Source organism: Leptopilina heterotoma, unplaced genomic scaffold (assembly GCF_015476425.1).
Source record: "Leptopilina heterotoma isolate Lh14 unplaced genomic scaffold, ASM1547642v1 Lhet_73, whole genome shotgun sequence".
NCBI lineage: Eukaryota > Metazoa > Arthropoda > Insecta > Hymenoptera > Figitidae > Leptopilina > Leptopilina heterotoma.
Window position 1 is genome coordinate 603,120 of NW_025111169.1, and position 23,251 is coordinate 626,370.

General features: G+C 22.5%; 1 protein-coding gene across 7 annotated transcripts in view; it reads right to left on the minus strand.

Moving 5' to 3' along the window:
• Nucleotides 1-23,251, minus strand: part of LOC122510667 (phosphatidylinositol 4-phosphate 5-kinase type-1 alpha) — a 42,143-nt gene that overhangs the window by 11,756 nt on the left and 7,136 nt on the right. For 3 of the 7 annotated variants that reach the window (XM_043625469.1, XM_043625466.1, XM_043625468.1), the window contains exons 8-16: nucleotides 22,485-22,708; nucleotides 21,966-22,098; nucleotides 19,347-19,434; nucleotides 15,882-15,944; nucleotides 13,065-13,142; nucleotides 12,008-12,061; nucleotides 9,343-9,684; nucleotides 4,096-4,324; nucleotides 1,713-1,924 (exon numbers count right to left, since the gene is read on the minus strand). In XM_043625469.1, the coding sequence (XP_043481404.1) occupies nucleotides 1,713-1,924; nucleotides 4,096-4,324; nucleotides 9,343-9,684; nucleotides 12,008-12,061; nucleotides 13,065-13,142; nucleotides 15,882-15,944; nucleotides 19,347-19,434; nucleotides 21,966-22,098; nucleotides 22,485-22,708 (1,423 nt within the window). The remainder of the gene's footprint in view (nucleotides 1-1,712; nucleotides 1,925-4,095; nucleotides 4,325-9,342; nucleotides 9,685-12,007; nucleotides 12,062-13,064; nucleotides 13,143-15,881; nucleotides 15,945-19,346; nucleotides 19,435-21,965; nucleotides 22,099-22,484; nucleotides 22,709-23,251) is intronic. The other 4 variants (XM_043625467.1, XM_043625470.1, XM_043625471.1 and 1 more) reach the window with 4 other exon arrangements.

Here is a 23,251-nt window from a genome sequence, read left to right on the forward strand (position 1 = left end):
TTCTAATAGCTCTGTAATTAAAATTTGAACTTATTTTGGAGATATGATTTTTAGATGCCAGTCAGTAAATATTTTTTTTTTTTATTATGAAATTCAAAATTAATATGTAAATTCCAGAAATGAAGTCGCTTTTATTAAATAATAATAGGTAGAACAATAAATAATCAATACTTTTAGAATAATTTAAATTTAGAACAATAAATAATAATTATATTATTTAGAAAAAATCTCATTCAAAGATAAAGTTGGAAATTTTTTTCTTCTTCACAATATAGAAACTATTTTTGTTTCAATTTGACTAGAACTTTAAAAGAAACAGTTTCTACTAATAAATAAATTAGTAATTGAAAAACAAATTTTAAATTATTAATAATTAACAAAAATTTTTGAAATACAAAGAATCTCTCATGAATGACAAATTTTTTGTATTTCAAAAATTTTTATATTTAAATAAAAACTGAGAACTTAAATTTTTAATATGAGATTCAGAACAATTTTTGGTCCCTTATAATTAACCACTACATTATACATTAAAAAAATTAAAATCGACTTTTTTCTTTACTAATTAATAATTTTCAAATTGGAAATGTAAATTTAACATGATGACATTTGTATATTAACAAAATAAAATATTTTCCTCTCTAAATATTTTTAGTCTTAGTATTATTATTATTTTAGTTTTAAAAACTAAAAATTTTTACTATTCTTCATGTTATTTTTATTATTATTTATTACTATTTCTTTAACGTATTTTTTTCTCTTCAATTTATTTTTCTGATGTTTAATGTATTTTTTCCTCTTTAGTATCTCTTTATTATTTATTGTGAAACGTAAAAACATTAATTATATTAATTATGATTTAATTTTTTTATCAGATCTAATAACTGTTTTACTATTAATTTAACAAAATTTAAAACATTCTAAAGTCCTACTTCCCAAACAGTAAAAATCTAAGAGACTGAATTAAGCTTTCCAGACTCAAAAAAAAGTAGCACCAATTAAAAATGGGGAATTTTTAAGTGCACATTCTTTCAAGAAGCTAGCAACGGAAGTGTAATAATAATCAAGAGTTCTTTTTCGAAACCATTTTACACGAGTTTCAAGAAAATCATATAACAAAAGTTCCTTTCATTATAAAAGGAGGAAATTTCTTAAATTTGTTCTATTTATTGCTTTAAAAGCAGTTTTCACATTTTCTTTCTTCCAACGGAAAAACTTTTCTCTAACGAATAAATTTCTTTTTTTACATAAAATTAATAAATTTCTTTTGTTAATTTCCTTTTTCTTTCTCTTTTACTTAGTCGAATTCTTAATTCGTAAATAAATTTCTTTTCCCTTCTTGAGGATCATTTTTGTATAAGATATATTTTTCTCTCTTATTAAGAATATTTTTTGTTCTTTATGGATTATTTTTTTCAAATGGAGTATTTTTTCCAGATGTATTTTTTCCTGGATGTATTTTTTCTATTTGGATTTTTTCCTAGATGTATTTTTTCCTAGTTGGATTTTTTTCTAATTGGCTTTTTTCTAGATGTATGTATTTTATTCTAAACGGAATATTTTTTCTAGATGTATTTTTCTCTAGATGGATTATTGTTTTTCTTCATAGACAAAAATGCATTGCGACACAATATTTTCTCTTTTGATTATTAAAATAGATCAACTACAAATTCAAGAATTGTAGTAGATGTGGAGCGCTAGGAAACACTTACCTATATCTCCACTACTGGAGCTTTCGGTAAAAGACGGCGTGCCTTCCGTCCAGGTAGGCGTCGATCCTTCAGCACTTCCGGCCGGAGGGGTCCAAGTTAAACCGCCACCGCCACGACTACTTCCTCCACTTTCAACGCTCAATGACGATTTTGTTTCCCTACCGCCACTTCCGCTTCCACTACCGCTATTTTCTAGATGAACGTCTGATATACTACAAGAAAAATTTCATTATCATTTCATTATTTATTTCCTCCCACAAAAAAAAAAAAAAATCACTTTCCTCTAAATTTAAATCAGTGTGAATTTTTTTCAAAATTTAATTTCTAATTTTTACTCTTATTTTTCCATATTTTGAATTTGCTTTTAATTCAAATCAAAGGTTGCCACTGAAAATTTGATTTTGTTTCTCCCTGAATATTTTCTGATTTCGAGATAGAATTTTGACTTTTACCCTGATCCCTATAAAAAAATTCTAGAGGGATTCAATAATAATAATAAAAGATCATAAATGAAAAATTCTTATAAACTGCAATTATTTTTAATAGAATTTTAGGAAATTTCTATTAATTCACAAATTTAGAAATACTTTTTTACAAAAAGTCAATTGTCATTAATTGTGTCTCTCTATGAAAATTTTTTTACGTAAATTGAATTATTTTTAATACAAATTTAATAAAATTTTTTGAAATAATTCAATTATATAAAAAATATTCTTCAAAACAATTAAATTATTTTCATAAATTTTAAGACAATTTTTCTAAAAAAAATCCAATTGTTTTCAATATAATTATAATAAAATTTCTCGGAAAAATTTAATTATTTTTGAAAAAATTTGAAAACAAATTCTCCATAAGAAATAAAATTAGTTTCGCTACAATTTTAATTAAATTTCTCGAAAGGATACAATTATTTGTGAAAAATTTCAATAAACTTCTACGAAACAATTAATTTATTTTCCTGAATTTTAATAAAATTCTTCGCAAAAATCGAATTGTTTTCATTTCAATTTTAATACAAATTCCTACAAAAAATTGAATTATTTTTGAAAAATTTTAATGAAATTCTTTACAAGAATTCAATTATTTTTAATTCAATTTCATAAAGTTCCATTTAATTTGATAATTCTTTAATAAAATTTTTTTTTGAACTTCTAGTATCTTTAAACAATTTCTCGAAAGAATTCAATTATTTTAAAACATTTTAATAATATTTTTAGAAACAATTCAATTATTTTCAAAAATTTTAATAAAATGCCTTCCAAGAATTCTATTTTTTTAAATGAATTTTAATAAAATTTTACGCAGAAATGCAATTATTTTCAGTGAAGAAAATTTCTTGAAAAATATTAATTTTTAAAAATTTTTTATTAACTTCTTTCTAAAGAATTTTAATAATTTGTTAAATAAATATTTAATTAATTATTACTTTCACTGAAAAATTTAAATATTTTAGTTCAAAATCTTCTGAAAGTCAATTATTTTATTTCTGAATATATTGCAATGGCCTTTAGTTAAAAATCTTTTCTAAGTTAATTATAATTAGTAAATTTAGAAAAGTTATTCTCCAATTTAATTATTTACAGAAAATTGCAATTGATTTTCATTAAAATGTTTTCCAAGTTAATTATAATTAAAAAATTTAGGAAAGTTATTCTAGAATTTCAATGTTTACAGAAAATTGCAACTATTTTTAATTCAAATCTTCAGTTAATGATAATTAATAAATTTAGAAAGGTTTTTAAAAAATTTAATTATTTAGAATAAATTTAATTATTTTAAAGAAAATTGCAACTTTTTATGAACTAAAATCTTTTCTAAATTAATTGATAAATTTAGAAAATTTACTCTAGAATTTAATTATTGAAACTAAATTTAATTACGTGCAAAAAATTGCAATTGATTTTAATTAAAATCTTTTATAAGTTAATTAAAATTGGTAAATTTCGAAAAGTTATTTTAGAAATAAATTCTAGAAATTTAGAAAATTAGAAAATTATTTCCAGAAATAAGAATAAAATCAAAGTTCTTGTTTTAAAATTCCCTGTGATTCAAAAGTTTTAAAAGTTTTTAAGATGAATTCTAAAAGAATTCGTTTCTAAATTTTTCGAAAATGTTTTTCGACACAAAAAGCAGAATTTTTCTAGTAAAATTTTAGAAATTTGATATTTCTTCTCGAACTTTTTAATAAAATTCCCCAACATTTCCCTCTTTACAAATTTCATTTTCCCTGATTTCCCTGAACTGTGGCAACCCTAAAATCAGAATTAGAATTAGAATTAAAAAGACCCAGATCAAAATAATCAAAAAACAAAAAAAAGAAATTTGAGATTTAAATCTAGAGTAAGAAATTCTTGTATACAAAAAAAAATAAAAATTGACTCACCTAACAGTGTCATGGTATTGTTTGCTAAGAGTAACATGATGGACGACTTTATTTTGTTTGGAATGAGAACTGCTCGTGAGAATAGAAGCACCAGGAGTGCCTTCTTGAACATGATGAAGATGATGATGATGATGATGGTGACCACCGGAAGCCAAAGTTTGGTCGTTCGAATGTACTGCGTCGTCAAAAGGCGGGGGCGGGGTGGAACAGGCGGAAGGAAGGGTGCCACCTACAAAAAGCGTGCTACAATTAGCCCTAGGTACAAATGGATTTCAAAAACAAAGACAACAATTAAAACTAAAACAATAGAAAAAAAACAAAAAAAAAAAAAACAGGTCAATCTAGACCTATAGAAGCACAGGATTTCAATCGTAAAACTTTTTTCCTTTTTCAAAAAATCAAAAATCCAATGATTTTGTTCGAAAAAAAGGATTTCAAACAAAGAAATCTAAAAATAATAATAAAAATTAGAGAGAAAAATTTAACATCAACGATTTAGATTTGCAATTTAGATTTGCTTTTCAGAGAATATTTTTTTGTCTCTGAATATACATATTTGCGTATAATAAAAGGAACGAACGAATAGTGCAATTGGAGAAACAATGAAGTGCAATTACAAAACAAACAAGAAATAAGTATACAGACACTGAAAAAATAATTTATTTTATTCAAATAAACCGATTCTTTGTCTATTATCAAATAAATATTTACTCGAATCAAAAAATTTTTATTTAACTGAAACAATTTCTGCATTTAAAGCAAATTGATTTAGAAAAATTATTTAATTCACTTAAATCGAATAATTTATATTTTAACCAATAATTTCAGTATCTGAAGCAAATTGATTTAGGAAATTTAATTGATTTAAAAAAAAAACATTTGATAAGAATAAATATTTATTTGCTAATAGACAAGTAATCGGTTATTTCAATGAAATAAATTTTTCTCTTTCAGTGGAGTCACACAATCTAGAGAAATAATATACTAAACTTGCAATTCTATTCTATTAGGAAAAAACTAACTAATAATATATGTACTTTTTTTGTTTATCAAAGAAAATTTCTATGTATTAAAGATATTTATTAATTTTCAATTAAGACATCTTACATATTTTATATTTTCATGGTTGATAATCTATATTACGATCAATTAAATCGTTCAAATAATAAAGTATAGGCACGTTTACAATTTTAAAATAATTGTATAGAAGTTTAAAGATAATTAAATTAAATTAATTAAATTAATTAATTAGACTTTAAGTAATTAAATTAATTAATTAAATTAAATTCCAACTCTATTAGTAATTTTAATCTTAATAAGGTAAATTAAACTTCTATTGAGTGTAAATTAAAATTCTATTGTATAAATTAAACGATATAAGCTATTGAACAATAATTGTTGTTTTTTTCAATATATTTAAATATATTAAATAAATTCAATAAATTATTAATAATAAAGAATAAATTATTTTTAATAATGCAGCTTTTAAGTAGCTAAATATATTTGGATAATATAATAATGAAGAGTCTTAATATTGGAAGTTTATCGATTAATATTGAAAACAAATTAATTTGTTTACAACTCTCACTCGGTTAATTAATAATAAATTAACAATCTCAGTTAATTCTACATAAAAAATTTTTTTTTGAAAAAAATTATTCATTCGGATTGACAAATTCCAAATTATTCTACAGTAAATAATAATAATAATTATTATTAACATTATTGATGATAATAATAATAATAAATTTTTATCTAATTTAACTTTTTACTAATTTTTAACTAAAATATCATTTTTTATGCAGAATTAACTGGAAACGATTTACAATTACTAAATTTACTATTATTATAATATGATTGCTATTTTTACTGATCACAACGTTAAAAAGTATATATTTTGTTCTCTTAAATTCATTTTCTCTCTACTTTTGATCTTTAACGATTTTTTAAAAAATATTATATCAAAATGATTATTTATTTTCTTGTCTAGAACTAAATAGATTGATTTCTCTTCTAGGTCATACAGAATTAATATTAACTAATAATTATAATTTTTCAGTCAACGACTTATTAATAAGGATATACGTTTTGAATTTTGTTCATTGGTCGAGATTAAAGGAATTTTTCTATTTTTTTTATAACATTTCCATTTTTAAGATAAAATTTTTTCCAATAAATTATTTTCAATACAAATTTAATAAACTCTTTTGAAAGAATTCAATTATTTCAAAAATTTTAATTATATTCTTCGAAACAATTCAATTATTTTCATGAATTTTGGGAAAATTTTTCTCATATATTCAGTTATTTTTAATGCAATTGTAATGAAAATTCTCGAAAGAATTTGATTATTTTTTTTTTAATTTTGATAAAATTCTTTCAAAGCATAACACTTATTTTCATAAATTTCAGGAAAAATCTTTAGCAAAAATTCAATTATTTTCATTTGAATTCAATTTTAATAAAAACTACTAGAAAGAATTTTATTATCTTTGAAAATTTTGATAAAATTCTCTCAAGGAATTGAATTATTTTTATGAATTTTAATAATATTTTTCGAAACAATTCAATTATTTTCAATTGAATTTTAATAAAAACTACTAGAGAGAATTTTAATATTTTTGAAAATTTTGATAAAATTCTCCCAAGGAAATTAAATTATTTTTATGAATTTTAATAATATTTTTCGAAAAAATTTAATTATTTTCATATGAATTTTAAGAAAATTTTTCCCAGAAATTCAATTAATTTAAATACAATTGTAATGAAAATTCTCGAAAATTTAATTATTTTCATAAATTTCATGAAAATTTTTGTCAGAAATTCAATTATTTTTATTTCAATATTCAAATTTTAATAAAAACTTCGAGAAAGAATTTAATTATTTAATAATTTAATACAACATAAATTCAATTTTTCTTAAAAAATTTGATTATTTCCAAAAATATTAATAAAATTCTTCGCAAGAATTAAATTTTTTCAGATTCAGAATTATAAATAATAAAAGTTACTAAAATTATTAAACGGTTTTGAACGTAAATGTTGTAGGTAATAAATACTAAAAAATAAAATTTACTTTTGGAAAAAAAAATTTTTTACTTGATCTTTTTACGTGAAATTGCATCTTTTGATATTTATTAACAATAAAAATTGTAATTTAGATTTCTTTAAACCTACGAAAATATTTTTACTATCAAAGAATAAAATATGGACAGATAAAGTCCCAATGGTACAATAGTGCTAAAAACAATTTAATTATTCTAGTCTGAAAAGTTAATTTCACAAAAATTAAACTCTAATTAACTTAATTAATTAAATTTTAATTAAATTAATTAAACTTTTATTATATTAATTAACTTTCATTAAATTAATTAAAAATAGAAATTTCTAAGCAATCACAATTAAATTAATCATCTCGACCAAAGTTCAAAAACATTTTTAACCCAAAAAAAAACACAAATCACGAATTAAATATTCACCTCTACACAGAAAAAAGAACAAAAAATTACTAAAATTTATAAATACGAGTATTAGAATTAGAATGATCATGCAGAAAAGAAAAATTCGGCAGTCGCATGCTATTACTATTATCAACATCAAAATTTCTTCCACGACGTTGAATCATATCATCTCTTTTGAAATTCATCAATTTTCCCCTAGAAGAGGAATGTTTTTCATTCAATTCACAATCACGTGAATAATTCTCATTTCTATCTCCCCTATTCTCGTCATTATCATCATCATCATCATTATTATTATTATTACGAAATTTTAATGCATTATTGTCACAAATTTGAAAAACAGGTCGATGACGTCCAATACGATTTCCAAATTGTATTTGAATTTTTTCCCGTTCACTTGTTGCAGTTCCTTTATTGACAATGTCTTTCTGAAAATTCTCCGGCAAATTTTCCACATTCAATGGATTTGGTGCAAGTTTCTTTTTTTTCCCCCGCTTCATGAGAATTCGATTCTTCAATAAACTCTGTCGTCTCAATGAGACGTTCCAATTTTTTCTCATTTGTTCATCTTTTTTGTGGAGGGAAAAATTCTCCAATTTTCTTTTCAATGTATTCTTCCGTCCCTCGCCGGTAGTTTTCTCCTTGATTTTTGATTCAAACTTTTTGGAATTTTTCCCAATTTTTTTCTCTTGCTCGAAATATTTTTCTTCTCCCTCGATTTTACTTTCGAATCTTTTGGAATTTTTCCCAAAATTTTTTTCTTGCTCGAAAGATTTTTCTCGCGTCTCGATTTTTGATTCAAACTTTTTGGAATTTTTGCCAAATTTTTTTTCTTGATCGAGAGATTTTTCTCCTGCCTCGATTTTACTTTCAAATCGCTTGGGATTTTTACCAAAATTTTTTTCTTGATCGAAAGATTTTTCTCCTGCCTCGATTTTACTTTCAAATCGCTTGGGATTTTTACCAAAATTTCTTTCTTGATCGAGGGATTTTTCTCCTGCCTCGATTTTGCTTTCAAATCGCTTGGAATTTTTCCCAAATTTTTTTTCCTGGTGGTAAGATTTTTCTTCTGTCTCGATGTTTGTTCCTTTCTTTTCCTCTTCTTTTCGGCGGATTTTCTCGTATTTTTCTCGTGCCTCGATAATTTTTGTTTCTTTTTTCCTTTCCTCTTCTTTTTTTCGGCGGATTTTCTCCGCGTCGATAATTTTCGATTCTTTCGTCTCCTCTTCTTGCTTTCGGCGGATTTTCTCATAATACGTCTCGGAGAGTTTTTTATCCTTTCGTGATAATTTGAAATCGGAATTTTGACCAGAATTGATGAAATTGGTGAATTTTTGTAACTTCTGGAATTTTGTTGGTTCCTTCTGCAGTTCGACGGGTTTGGTCCATTTTTGCAATTCCTGATGCAGTGGATTCATCGACGTCTCTGGAATATTTTTCGGCTGTCGTCTGGCTGGTCTGAAAGGACAAGGACTACTGCGTAAATAATAGAAATTATCAATTTTCTCAACGCTGACGAATTCGTCGTCGTCAATATAGGGATTTGATTTGCGGAGATTCTTTTGGGAGAACAATGCTGATGATGATGATGCAATTTGGAACTGCGACAAGTGAACGTTATCGTAGAAGGAAAAACGAGAATCATTATAGTTGGCCCATTGGGCTTTTGATATTGGTGGGGAATTTATTTGGGATTTATGGATATCATGCAAAGGTCCCTTGGAGTCGGGAGGATTATTGAGAGATATTGTCGTTGCATGCAAGATGATGGAAGTTGTTGCTTCACCTCGGCCGGAAGTCGTCGTCGTCGTTGTTGTTGTTGTTGTTGCTGCTGTTGATGATGATGAGGCATCGGTCCTTGCACGAGCACTTCCTCGAGGAGGCACTGGAGGTGGTACTTTACCGGAGGGCACAATATTTGGATTCGGAGGACTTGCGGCTGTTCTGCCCTTCAATACTGCCGGATAACTGGCCTTTATTGTTGATTCGGTGGCGGACGTCAATGGCGGAGGACTTATTGGACCCGAGGAGACGTTCACGGGTGTTGAGGTGGCAATTGGGACTGAGTTGTTTGATATCGTAGAACCACCACCACTACCAGAAATCATCGGCTCCGAGGGACTTGTTACTGTTTTTTTTTGGTTGTTTTTTTCGTTTTTTTCGGTTTTACATGGCGTGAGGGCAGAGAAACAGAGAGAAAGAAAGAAACAAGCAATGAGAATGCGGTTAGTGAATTTTTATCAAAAATTTTAATTCCTTGGAACAAAAATTGATAGAATTTATATTTTTATTATTCTCTAATTTCTAAGAATTTCTGATTTATTTCTTGATGCTACAAATTTTGTTTTACATCTCCTACAACTTTTTCAATATTTTCGAAAATGGTGATTTTATCCAGAGAAGAAATTAAATTTGTGAAATCTTAATTTAATTTATTTTCGAAAATGTTCATTTTATCCAGAGAGTGAATTAAAGTTGTAAAACTTTAATTTACTCTCTGGATAAAATTAACATTTCCTACAACTTTTCAATTCAATATTTTCGAAGATGTTAATTTTATCCAGAGAGTAAATTAAAGTTGTAAAACTTTAATTTACTCTCTGGATAAAATTAACATTTTCGAAAATATTTAATTCATTCCCTGGATAAAATTAACATTTTATCAATAAACAAAATTATAATAATAAAATTTGAAAGTATAAAAGTTTCTTAAAATTGAAATACAAAAATGTCGGAGCGATTTTGAGAAAATAGAATTCTTTTTAGAGAAAAAAGAAAAAGTGAAATAATTCCAGGAAAACTTAATTTTGGATTTATATTTTTGTTCCAACGAATTATTATTTTATTCTTTCATCAAACTCTGCGATTTGATTGAAGATTTTTAATGTGTCATGTACGACAAAAAAAAATTTTTTTTTGGTAACGCCAAATTGCAGAAAAAAGAGAAATTCATTCGTTACAAGATTCATTTACAATTTAGAAAAGTATTATTATTTTACTATAATAAAATTAGTAAAATGAATTTACTATATAACAAATTTAATATTGTAAATTTACTACTAATAAATAAATTACAGTAATTTTCTACAGTAAATTTAATATAAAAAATTTAATATTATAAATTTACCATAAAAAATAATGATAAAAATATAATTTCAAAAGCTAGTAATTTTTCGAAAGTGAAAAATTTAAAACAATATTCATTATTAGAGGAAAAATCTCGTAACAAATGTCTCAAGAATGCAGCACGAGTAAAAATTTCTTTTCATTACTCAGATTGAAATAATTAATTCAAATTATTAAAGTCAAATCATTAAATTTAATTGTAATTTTCTAAAATTGTAATTTCTACAAATTTGATTCTTCTAATCATTTACATTAATTTACTTCAAAAATTAAGAAATTTCATTCAATCCAATAAACAAAATCAGGCCTCAGATCTATTTTAAAGCAAAAGAGGCGAAAAAGTCTTATATTTCATTATTATTATAAAAAAATAGCTTTGAATTTTTCTGACCTTTCACTAATTTCCAAATTTAATTACATATTCAAAAATTAAATAATTTTGTTAACAATAAAAAATTTAGTTAATTATTTTTCCACGGGAATTTAAATATTAAAATTTTCAACTTTAAACATTCTTTTAGTTAACAATTTCTAAATTCAAACTGCAATTCTTAAAAAATTTAATTATTTCCCAAACCTTTTAACTAAACTTCTTCTCAGAGTCAATTATTTTAAATAATTTTTCAAAAGTTTTTCCGGAAGAAATTATTATAATAAAAAAATTGTTAAAATTAATATTTTAAAAACATTTTATAAATAATTTTTAAATAGATTTTTCAATTTTTAATTCGTAATTTTTTTCTCAAAAATTTTTATTGAAAATTAATTTTTAAAAATAATTTTCATTCAAATTTTTGAAAATTCAATTATTTTTAAAATTTTCAATTAAAATTCGTCAAATTTTAATGAAATACTTGAAAAAAAAATTAATTTCCGTAAAATTTTGAAAATTTAATTACAAAATTAAAATCACTTTTGGAAAATAGTAAAAAATAATCAAATAAAATTTTCTGAAAATTGTCCAAAAAGTCCAACTAATATCCGAGGCCTTCATTTATCGTTATATTATTTTTTTACTTTTTTATTTCTCTTTCCTTTTTTATCCTCTTTATTTCGTTTTTTATTAACTTTTATTTTCTTCTTTTCAGTTTTTATTAACTTGTATTTTTCTATTTCTCTTTTTTATATTTTTCTTTATTTTATTTTCTGTAACTAATTGTTCTTCAGTCATTAGTTTCAAAATACTCAGAAATAAGATATTTTCGTGCAACATTCGTATTAGTTTTGGATAAAAAAAAAAATTGTGAACGTACAATTTATGAATATGTTATTAAATGTTAATTTAAATGACAAAAATGTAAATGATTTTTCAGCAGGAAACTCACCAGGTTTTGTGGGTGATGTAGCATGCATTGTTGAATTTCCAGTTGCCGCCACCACTAAACCACCATGTAATATCAAACCATTACCGACATTCTTATTTTTTTATGAACAAAAGAAATTTTCATATCCACACATCAAGCAAAAAAATTACATCCTAAATATTTTTTTTTCTTTAGAAATTAATTGTAGAGTTCCACAAAATTCTAAATTTTCTAATTTCTGAGAATTATATGAGAAATTTCTTATTTTCAGGAATAGAAAAAAATAATTTACTCAATTCTAATATTTATTCAATATTAATTTTGTCTTATTCGAATCTTATTAAATTCTTATTTGAATACTTGGAATTATTAATTATTTTTTGAGTATGATATTAATTATAATTGTTAATTATAATATTGATTATAATTGTTAATTATAATATTAATTATAATTGTAAATTATATTATTGATTATAATTGTTAATTACAATATTAATTATAGTTGAAAATGAATAATTTAATAATCGAAGTGATTAAAAAAAAAAAAAAAAAAAATTAACAAGTTTTGTGCAATTTAGTTGCAAAATGTAAATTCATTGCTCTTTAATGCAAAAAAATGGATAAGTAATGAATTTTTTCCTTTTTCTTTTCTTGAAGGATTTATGTAATGATTGTGGACTTTATGGTGGCGAGGACGTCACAGGGAAATTCACACAGACAGTGTTTACATTATCATTGATATCAGGAAGGACGATAAAGGTGTTTGACAATGGAATTGCATCATTGGATAATTTTTCATTGCAGCATTTTTCATTTTCTTTATCTTCATCGTAAATGATAAATAAAGACTTTAAAATTAAACGTTTAAATTTAAATTAATTTTAATCGAAATTTTAATTCAAATTAATTTTTATATCTTTCATTTTTCGTTTTCGTTATCGTATAAAAAAATATCTAAATATTTTTTCAATTTTTTTCATTTACTCTAATTTACGAAAGTTTATACGATTTTCAATAATTAATTATTTTAGTCCTAATTATAAATAATTTGATTTTGATAAAAATAATTTCAACTCACCCGTCGAGTCGAAATCAACTTCCAGTGGCCTCAGAGGTCTTGAAATGCTTTTCCTTTTTGATGGAGAATGTTTCAATGCTGTAACAAAAAATTAATCAATGTTTTACATATTATAAGGTAAATTAATTTTCTTTTGCAGTTTCATAGAAATTATTGTGTTCTGCAAAAATAATTTTCACATATTAATATTAACAAAATGCTTGTTTTTAATTAATATAAATAATTTAGTGTGTAATTCAAACGAATCTGAAGCACTGAAAAAATATTTTAATCATTAAATAATTAATAATTCTATTTTAAGATAATATTATATTGTTTACCATTTATGACTATTTATACCTATTTATTGTATTATTGAAAAAAAAATAAATTATGAAATGCATGATTTAAACAAAATTGTTCTCAAAATAAAAAAAAATCATTATATGTATTTTCAATTATTCAATATTTTTAATTGTTATTTACGAAATAAAACAAAAAATTAATAAATCAAATAGAAAATTATTTTTAAGCGTTATTTACAAAAGTAAAACAAAATATTGAAAATTAAATAGAAAATATTTGCACTTTGAAAAAAAAATTATAAATTAAACACAAAATATTTGCAAATCGAAAATAAAAAAAAAATTAAATTTAGAAAATATTTTCAATTCGAAATAAAATAAAATTAAATTTAGAAAATATTTGCAATTCGAAACAAAATACAAATTGAATACAAAAGATTTGCGAATCTAAACAAAATACAAATTAAAATTAGAAAATATTTGCAATTCGAACTAAATACAATTTAAATTTAGAAAATATTGGCAATTCGAACAAAATACAAATTAAATTTAGAAAATATTTGCAAATCGAAACAAAATACAAATTAAATTTACAAAAATATTTGCAATTCGAAACAAAAATTATAAATTAAATAGAAAATATTTGCAATTTGAAACCAAAATTATAAATTAAATGGAAAATCGTTGCAAATCGAAACAAAATACAAATTAAATAAAAAAATATTTGCAAATAGAAACAAAATACAAAATTAAATTTAGAAAATATTTACAATTCAAAATAAAAATAATAAACTAAATAGAAAATATTTGCAATTCAAAACAAAAAAAGTCTAAATAAAAAAAATTGAATAAATTGATTAAAAACAAAATAAAAATAAAATCGTATTTTATTATTATCATCAATGATCCATTTCAAATTTCTCGGACTTATTAATTGAAAAATTTACAAAATTACTCTTTGAGACAAAAAATTTGAATGAATTTTTGATGATAATGTGTAATTACAAATATTTTAGCTTGTTTATATTTCATAACAATACATTCGTACACAATCATGCGTATATTTCACACTTAAAGAAAACAACAAAAATACGAAAAAAAAATCATATTTAACCCTAAATACAAATAACATTTTACATGACAATAATTTTTTTTTAATTAAAAAAAAATTTTTACTGGTAGTTCATCTACAACAAATATTGGAAGACAGAAATAATATAAAGCGGAAATTAAAATTATTCGAGATAATTTAAATTTATTTAAATTCATTGAAATGTTTGAAATAAATTTGAAAATTTTTTGAAATTATTTAAATTCATTTCAATTATTTGCAATCGTTTCAAATATGTATTTAAATTCATTTCTACTATTTGAAATCAATTAAATTCATTTCAATTATTTGAAATCAATTAAATTCATTTCAATTATTTGAAATCATTCAAATTCACTTAAACTATTTAAAATCCTTTAAATTCACTTTTAAATTATTTGAAATAATTCAAAATTTGTTCAAAAATTTATTTAAAAAAAAAACGTCGTAGGACTACCAGTAGAAAATTTTTTCCAAACTTCATATTAATTATTACCTAATCTAAACTAACATCTGTACAATATTTACATTCAATATTTTCTCCGATATAAAAAAAATTATAACAATTCATTCGGTAAATTAAAAAAAAATCTATTTCAACTTATCAATAACGATATTCATCTTTTTTTTCATTAATTTACAATTGTTTTTATTTAAAGGGTAACTTCGCATCAGCAAATTGTAGAAAATTCGAAACTTAAAAATCATTCAACTAAAAATGTCCCTATGTGTGATAACTGAAAGCAAAACGAAAATAAAAGCTGCAATTTGGCAAAAAGCAGAGCTTTTAAAAAGCCTGGACAGCAAAATCTATTATTATTGAAATTAAAACATTTTTTAGACAAACATTTGTTAATTATATAATATATTTATTAATAAATATTAATAATAATAATTAATGAATATAAATAATTATTAAATATGAATAATTAATAAACATGAATAATTAATGAATGTTAATAATTATTAAATAGTAATCATTAATATTTATTAATTATTAATAATTAATAATAATTAATAATTAATTGTATTATTTAATAATAAACAGCAGTATTAATTAATAAACTGGATAAAACAAACAATTCACAATACAAAACGTTAGAAAACACAAAAATAACAAGTTTACAGTAAAAAACACTACATTACGGATAATTTGGCAAAAATCGTTCTGTGTAGATTAGAGAGTATTAATAAAAAAAATTAATCCTTTGGAGATAAAAAAACAAAAAAAAAAGATAGTCAGTTATTTATAAATTAACGGAGACGAACTACAAAATTTCTGTAATATTGTTACACCGTCGATGACAAACATTAATTTTTTTTTTTGTTTTTTGAAGCGGATATTGACAATGGAGACAGGCAAGCAAGCATCTTAGGATGATGAAAACAACATCGACAACTTGTATACAAAAGGGACGAAACAGATGGACAGACATGAGTTACCTATGTAGCTGGTGACGAGGTTACGGAATTTGCGATGATTCCCCTTTATCTCAGGCAGGTCCACTTTTAGTTTTCATTTTCGAGTTTCGTTCGGTAGCAGGTCAGTAGTTCAAGGAGTTGACACAAAAAGTAGTGCACGGACACAAAAATATTAACATTTAACTAATTTGTATTCTCTAAAAATTAGCACAATTCTTAGAGACGATAATAAATAGAAAAAAAAAAATTATTTCCATATTCGATTTTTCAATTTTCAATTTATATCATCAAAATCAATTTTCGTTGAAAAGGCGAAAAATCTAATTATATAATAAAAAATAATCTTCGTATATATATAATAAAATAAAATAGTGAAAGAAAATAAATTTTAAAAAAAATTTCAAAGTATTAAAAAATACAGAAAAGAATTTAAATTTAATTGGAAATATTTCCAAAAATACTAATTTTTATTTCTATTCTTTAGAAAAAGATTCTTTTTTTTTGGCGAAAAAAAAAACTTGAAAAAAAATAACAAATAGCTCAAAAAATTGCAAACACTTCAACGACTAGTGTTAGTATAAAATATTGTTAGTATAAATTATAAAATTATTCACTGCCAGTTTTCCCGCCAAAATTTAATTTCGAAAAATATTTTAAGGGGCATAAAATTAATTTTCTAATTCTCCAAAGTTTTGAACGTTCAAATGGAACGAAATTTTCCAAATCTGCTAAACTTTAACGGTAAAAAATAAAAATTAAACATTTTCTCACTTGAAAATTTCCATTACACAAAATTAATTCATTTTTTGTTTCTTAAAACTAAAAATTACCATAAATAATAAAATTATCTTCGTTCATTTAAACGTTCGAATCATTAGGACAAATTTCCAAAATTCAAAAAATATTTTTCGATTTAAATTTTGTCAGATTTTGAGAGAATAAATTTAAAGTGTATAAATAGATTAAAATTAAAAAATAGGAAAATATGAAAATAGAGTATATTCGTGTTATGGGGAGGCTAGTAAATGAAATGTAAGTTATAACAGGGCAAATGTTTATTGCAAAATATATATGTACATGGGTGCCCACATTTTATAAATAGCTGAATATTTTAGTTTAGAAAAAAAAGTCTACTACTACTACTACTACCACTACTACTTTTTTCATCATTCTCATCGCAATATCGATATTTCCACACTGCGTAAAACGCTTGAGGTATAATAGTCGGTATTACTAATATTTAAGGCACAATCGCAAAACGATTAAGTCCCCTGCGTATTATTTAGCAGTTTAAAAATAGAAATTATTATTATTATAATTCAATATTGTAATTGTAACATTATAATAACCGTAGAATCGCAGGAAACCGATAAGGCAGTGGCTTTACAATATTTCTTATTTTTTTTCAAAAAAAAAACTTCTTATAAATTAAAAAAACAATAATTAAACCGTACGTAGAATAATTTTTCTTTTCAAACAAAATCTCAAGACAAACGAAATCTTAATTTTTTCAATCATCTTATTTTTAAAAATAAAATCAAAGTCTCCTTTTTAAAATCTAAATCAATTTTTATTTCTATTTTCACTATTAATTATTAATTAATAATATTAGGTAATAAATAATTTCTTTTCGAATTTTCATCAAAATAATTCAAATTTACAATTTTTAATTCAAAATTCGCAAAACTAAATGAATTGTGTCCAAATTCTTTTTTAATTCATTATTTCTCCTTCAAAAATCTAATTATTACAGTAATATTATTACACATTATTACAATAATATTAATTTATTATAATTACCCTCCAATTTTAAAATGTTGAAAATTTCTCTATTTTCTAATATATTCAAGAATTATTAATTATTAATGTAAATTATTAACAAAAGAGAAATTTTCAATTTTTAATATACGGAGTATAATTATAGTTAAATTTCCATTAATTACAGTGTAAAATTGACAAAAAAAAAATACTCAGCTATTTCAGTGGACACCAAATATGTAATTATGTATTGTTTTCTTTCTCGAATAAAAAAAAAAACAAAATTTGTAAAAATTTTGTTAGTGTTTACAATGTTAATTACTCTCTTTACAAAATAAACCGAAAAATATGTTTTGTATTAGTAATTTGTGAGCATTTAGTCGTTGATAAGATAAAAAAAATAAATTTACTCAAAAAATAAAATGAAAATTTTAGCCATTATTTGAATCTGAGTTTCTAACTAAAGAAAATCTAAAATTCTAAAATTTTCTACTTATTATTTGTCTTTTTTCTTAATTTCTTAATTTCTTAATTTCCTCTTTTGCTATTTTAATTATTTTACTCTTAAGTCTTTGATAAATTTTCTATTCATTTATCACTATTATAGTCTTTGATCGAATTAAACTTTTAAAATTTATCACCATTGGCTTTAAAAATCATCTAATCTAATATAATCTAAAAAAAAAAGATTCTTGATTTATCATTTGAAGCCTTTGATTTATGGCAAGTCGAAATTATTTTCTATTTTGAGCCTTTGTTTTAATTAACGCGAATATTCACATTATTATTTTTTTTTGTTCAAAAACTTATCTAGAATCTCGAAAAAATATTGAAAACTAATATATTCTTTTTTAGCACACACGATTTTGGCTAAAGTTCTAACTCGAGAACACCTGAGAGGATATTGGAAAACGATTGAACGATTTTGATAAAATCGTTGAATTACATTACTAATTTGTTACACGTTGCTTAAATCGTAGATTAATTATTATAAGAGGTTAAAACTTATAATAGACGTTATTACAATTTGTTCTAAAAAATATAGATCTAGCTTAATAGCGTACTGCACATTAGCCAAATATTATAGAATTATGTTAACTGACATAATAATCAACAATAAAATAGTTATTTCGTAAAAAGGGTGCACAATTTTTTAATAATAACTATCTAAAATTTTACTTTTTAAGCGTCATCATTTTGTAAATTTATTTTTTGAAAAAAATGTCTAGGTATCACCCTTGAAATTTTTTCTTTTTGAGTTCTACTTTTAGAGGGTAAAATACCATAATTTAAATTTTATGGAATTGATTATTCACTTTTGTGGTTGGACTACTATAATATTAAAATAAATAGTCATAATAATATAATAATAATAATAATAATAATAATAATAATAAAAATAATTTAAAAAAATAAAAATAATAATAAAAAAAAAAATAAATAATAAAAGAAAATAAAAAAATCTATGAATATAATACTAAAAAATAATTAAGTACAAGAAATCCTTTTCTAAAGGATTTTGTCATAGAGAAATGCAAAATAATTTCAATTTATGAGTCATAATCGTAGATCCAACCAGGAGTGATAAAAAAAGAGAAGTTCAAGTCTTGTACATAAAACTTGTAAACTCTCGAGTGTTTTCTTGTTTCTTATTTTAGGAGTGAGCTTTACTGAGCACTAACATGGAAGTTAGGTGTGCCACTAATGGCTGATTCGGATTGTACTTACGTGAGGGAATTTTCTTGAAGACTGTTTCTGCCATAAAGTCCTGGAAGCGCTTAGCATAAAAGCCTGGTCTATGCACAGAAACCGTATCCTAAAAGAAAAAACAATTTTACTAGAAAACAAACGAAAAATTTTAATTTATCAAAAAAAAAAAAAAAACTAAGAATTTATCGTGTGAAAAAAATCAATTAAAATAAACTTTGACTATTAATTAAAATTTGCCCAAAACTATGAATTTATCGTGAAATAAATAAAAAAAGTAGTAAATCTTTCTATATTAATAATCGTTGTATTTCGTTAATCTGTTCGTAGTTTGAAGTTAGTTGCTCTTTGCTATTTTGCTTCCTAATTTTTTAAATAATTTTTCTTTTTAAATGTTTTAAATTTTAAAATTGATGTACTAAAAATTATTGAATTCTTGCAAAGTATTTATAAAAAAATTTGAAAATAATTGAATTCAGTTCGAGAATTTTATCAACATATTTTTCAGAAATTGAATTATTTCGAGAAAATGTAATTAAAATTGTATATTGAAAATAATAATTTAATTCTTGGCAAGATTTTTCTTAAAATTCTTTAAAATAATTGAATTGTTTTGAAGAATTTATTTCAATCTTTTTGAAAATAGTGGAGCTTTTTTTTTAATAATTTTTACTGAAAATTTTGAAAGTAATTGAATTTTATCAAGAATTCAATTATTTTCAATAATTGTTATAAAATTCTTTGCAAAAAAATCAATTTATAAATAATAAAAATCTTCGTAAAAAAATTAAATTATTTGTATATAAATAATAAAATTCTTATCAGGATTTCACTTATTTTCAATACAATTTCTTAGAAAATTTCAATTATTTTTAAAAATCATGTAAAATTTCTCTAACAAAATTCAATTATTTTTAAAAAATCTTGTAAAATTTCTCCAAGAAAATTTAATTATTTTAAAAAATAATTGAATTTTTCTCAAGAGTTCAATTATTTAAAAAAAACTTTTAATAAAATTCAATTTAAGAATTCAATTATTTTCATGAATAATAAAATTTTCGCTGGAATTCAATTATTTTAAATACAATTTTATTGAATTCCAGGGAAAATTATATTATTTTTAAATTCTTCGTAAGAATTCAATTATATCAATAAAAAGTACATTTTTCTCAGGCATTCAATTATTTTAAATACAATTTTCATAAAATTCTTCTCAAAAATTCACTTATTTTTTAAAATTTTGCAAAAATTCAATTATTTGCAGAAATAATACATTTTCTTTCAGTGATTCAATTATTTCAATAAAATTCTATTCAAGAATTCAATTATTTTCAGAAATAATTAAATTTTCGATGTACTGAAAATCATTGAATTATTCTTGTTAAGTATTTAAAGAAAAAATGGAATATTATTGAATTCATTTCGAGAATTTTATCAACATTTCTTCAAATAATTTAATTCGTTTAAACAACTTTTTTAGAGTTTTTGTAAATAATTACATTTTTTTTGACAAATTTCATTAAATTTCGTAAAAATAATTTTTACATTTTTAAAAATAATTTTAATTGAAAATTTTGAAAAAAATTAAAATTTACAAAGAATTTTATTAAAAACTTTTGAGAATAATTGAATTGTTTAGAAAAATTTTATTACAATTTTTAAAAATAATTATACCTGATAAAGAAATTTTATTAAAATTGTATTGAATTGTATTAAATGAAATTTTTTAGAAATTATTTACAAAAATAATTGAATTCTTGTCAAGAATTTTACAATTTATAAAAATAATTGAATTGTTTCGAAGAATTTTATCTGAATTTTTGAAAATAATTGAAATTTTTGAAGGAATTTTATTAAAAGTTTTGAAAATAATGATTTTTGTAAAAGAATTTCATCAAAATTGTTAAAAATAATTAAATTTATATTAAAATTCTTTAAAATAATTGATTTTAATTAATATTTTTAAAAATATTTGTATTCTTTCGAGAAATTTTATTAAAATTATATTGAAAAATAATTGAATTGTGCTCTAAAGAATTTTATTATTTATAAGAACAATGAAATTCTTGCGACAAATTTTATTAAATTTTTTTAATAATAATAATCAAGAATATTTAATATTATGTACATAATAAGTGAATTCTTAAAATTTTGAATCTGTAATCATTGAAAAAATTATGTTTATTCTTGAAAATATAATGTTTTTTAATTTACAAAATAATAATAAATGGAATACCGCGTTCCGCGCGCTGGCGCAAGTATCATTTGCTAATATATAAATAAAGTAGTAAATAAATAATAAATTAATTAAAATAAACTTTGACTATTAATTAAAATTTGCCAAAAACTAAGAATTTATTGTGAAATAAATAAATAAAGTTGTAAAATTAAATAAATAAATTAAAGTTACTTTTTACAGTATTTTAAACACTTTTTTTAAAAATCTTGTTTATCCCTCTCGAGTTTAACTTTCATTTGAAGACTGTTTGCACTTTTTAAAAATACAAAAGAACATTACCGTGAATAAATTAATCAACCCAATTCTCAATAATTAAATTAAGAAGCAGTTAATTTAATATTAACAAAAAGGTTAAAGAGCTTAAAAGAATACGAGCTTGAATATTTTTTAAATTTACTTACACCATCGTGTATCATTGATTTCCACGTGTGTTCGAGTTTCTTTTTGAGCCGGTAACTCTGAAGAATGTCAATGATACCCACAAAGAGAAGAAGACGTTCTCCGCGCGCATTCCGTGCAGGAATACCACCAGGACTGCAAAAAAAAAATTTCAAAAATCATTACAACTACATATCAAACAACAATAAATATTAAATACCAAAAAAAAAAATTTACCTGAACTATCAGAATCCTGATTTTTTTATTAAGAGAAATCCAATCCAGTTCATTTATTTCACTATTAATATTTCGATTTTGAACCTTTAAAATTTCACTTTCAGTTTCACTTCAGAATCGGAATTCAAAATAAGTGTAAAAAGTAAAAAATAAACAAAATGAACACAAATGTAGAAAAATACTACAATTTTAATTTTTATTTAATAACTGGCTTTTTTGGACTTTTCGGGTAAATTAGAAAATGTGCTTTTTTAAAAGAAAAGTTGTTGGAATATTTCTAATTCAGTGAAATTGAAACTACTCACGGAACATCGTCTTCTTCATCGATGGGTTCGCTTTCAGCTTGAATACTTTCCATTGCAGTGCTGTGAGCAACGAGTCTTTGTCGATTTATACTGCGTGATCTATTGAGAGCAGCGGCTCCTGTCCTGTCATCCCTATCGCGTCTCTCCGCTTGTAAAAATCCACCACTATCACAGACATACTCTCCCGCATCTTCTTCTGCGCTGGCTGATAATCGTTGCTCCTCCTTGAAATGACAAAGGAAAAAAAATGCATAAACATATTTAAATATATTTTATATTTCATTTTCTAATACCTTTCTCTATCAAAAATTATTAAAAGCCATTATTAAAAAAATAAACTCTCTTTTTCGAAATACTTTTTTCTCTCTATCAAAAATTATTTAAAACTAGCAAATGTTACGGAACGTGATTTTCAATTTATTATTATTATTATGCAAATTTAAACAACATTTTTTATTTTCAAATATGAATTTTTCAATAATTTCAGATTCAAACTTTAAAAACTTCAATTATTAACTAATTTACTGATTAATTATTATTGTTTATTAATTTCAAAAATTTTAATCAAATTCTTCGTAAGAATTCAATTATTTTTCTAAATAATAAAATCTTTACAAAAATTCAATTATTTTCAAAAAAATTTCAGAAAAGAATTTAATTTTTTTTAATTTTTAATAATATTTTTCGAAAAAATTCAATTATTTTCTAAAATTTTAATAAAATCCAATAATTAAATACGTACAATTTCAAATATTAACAAACACGAT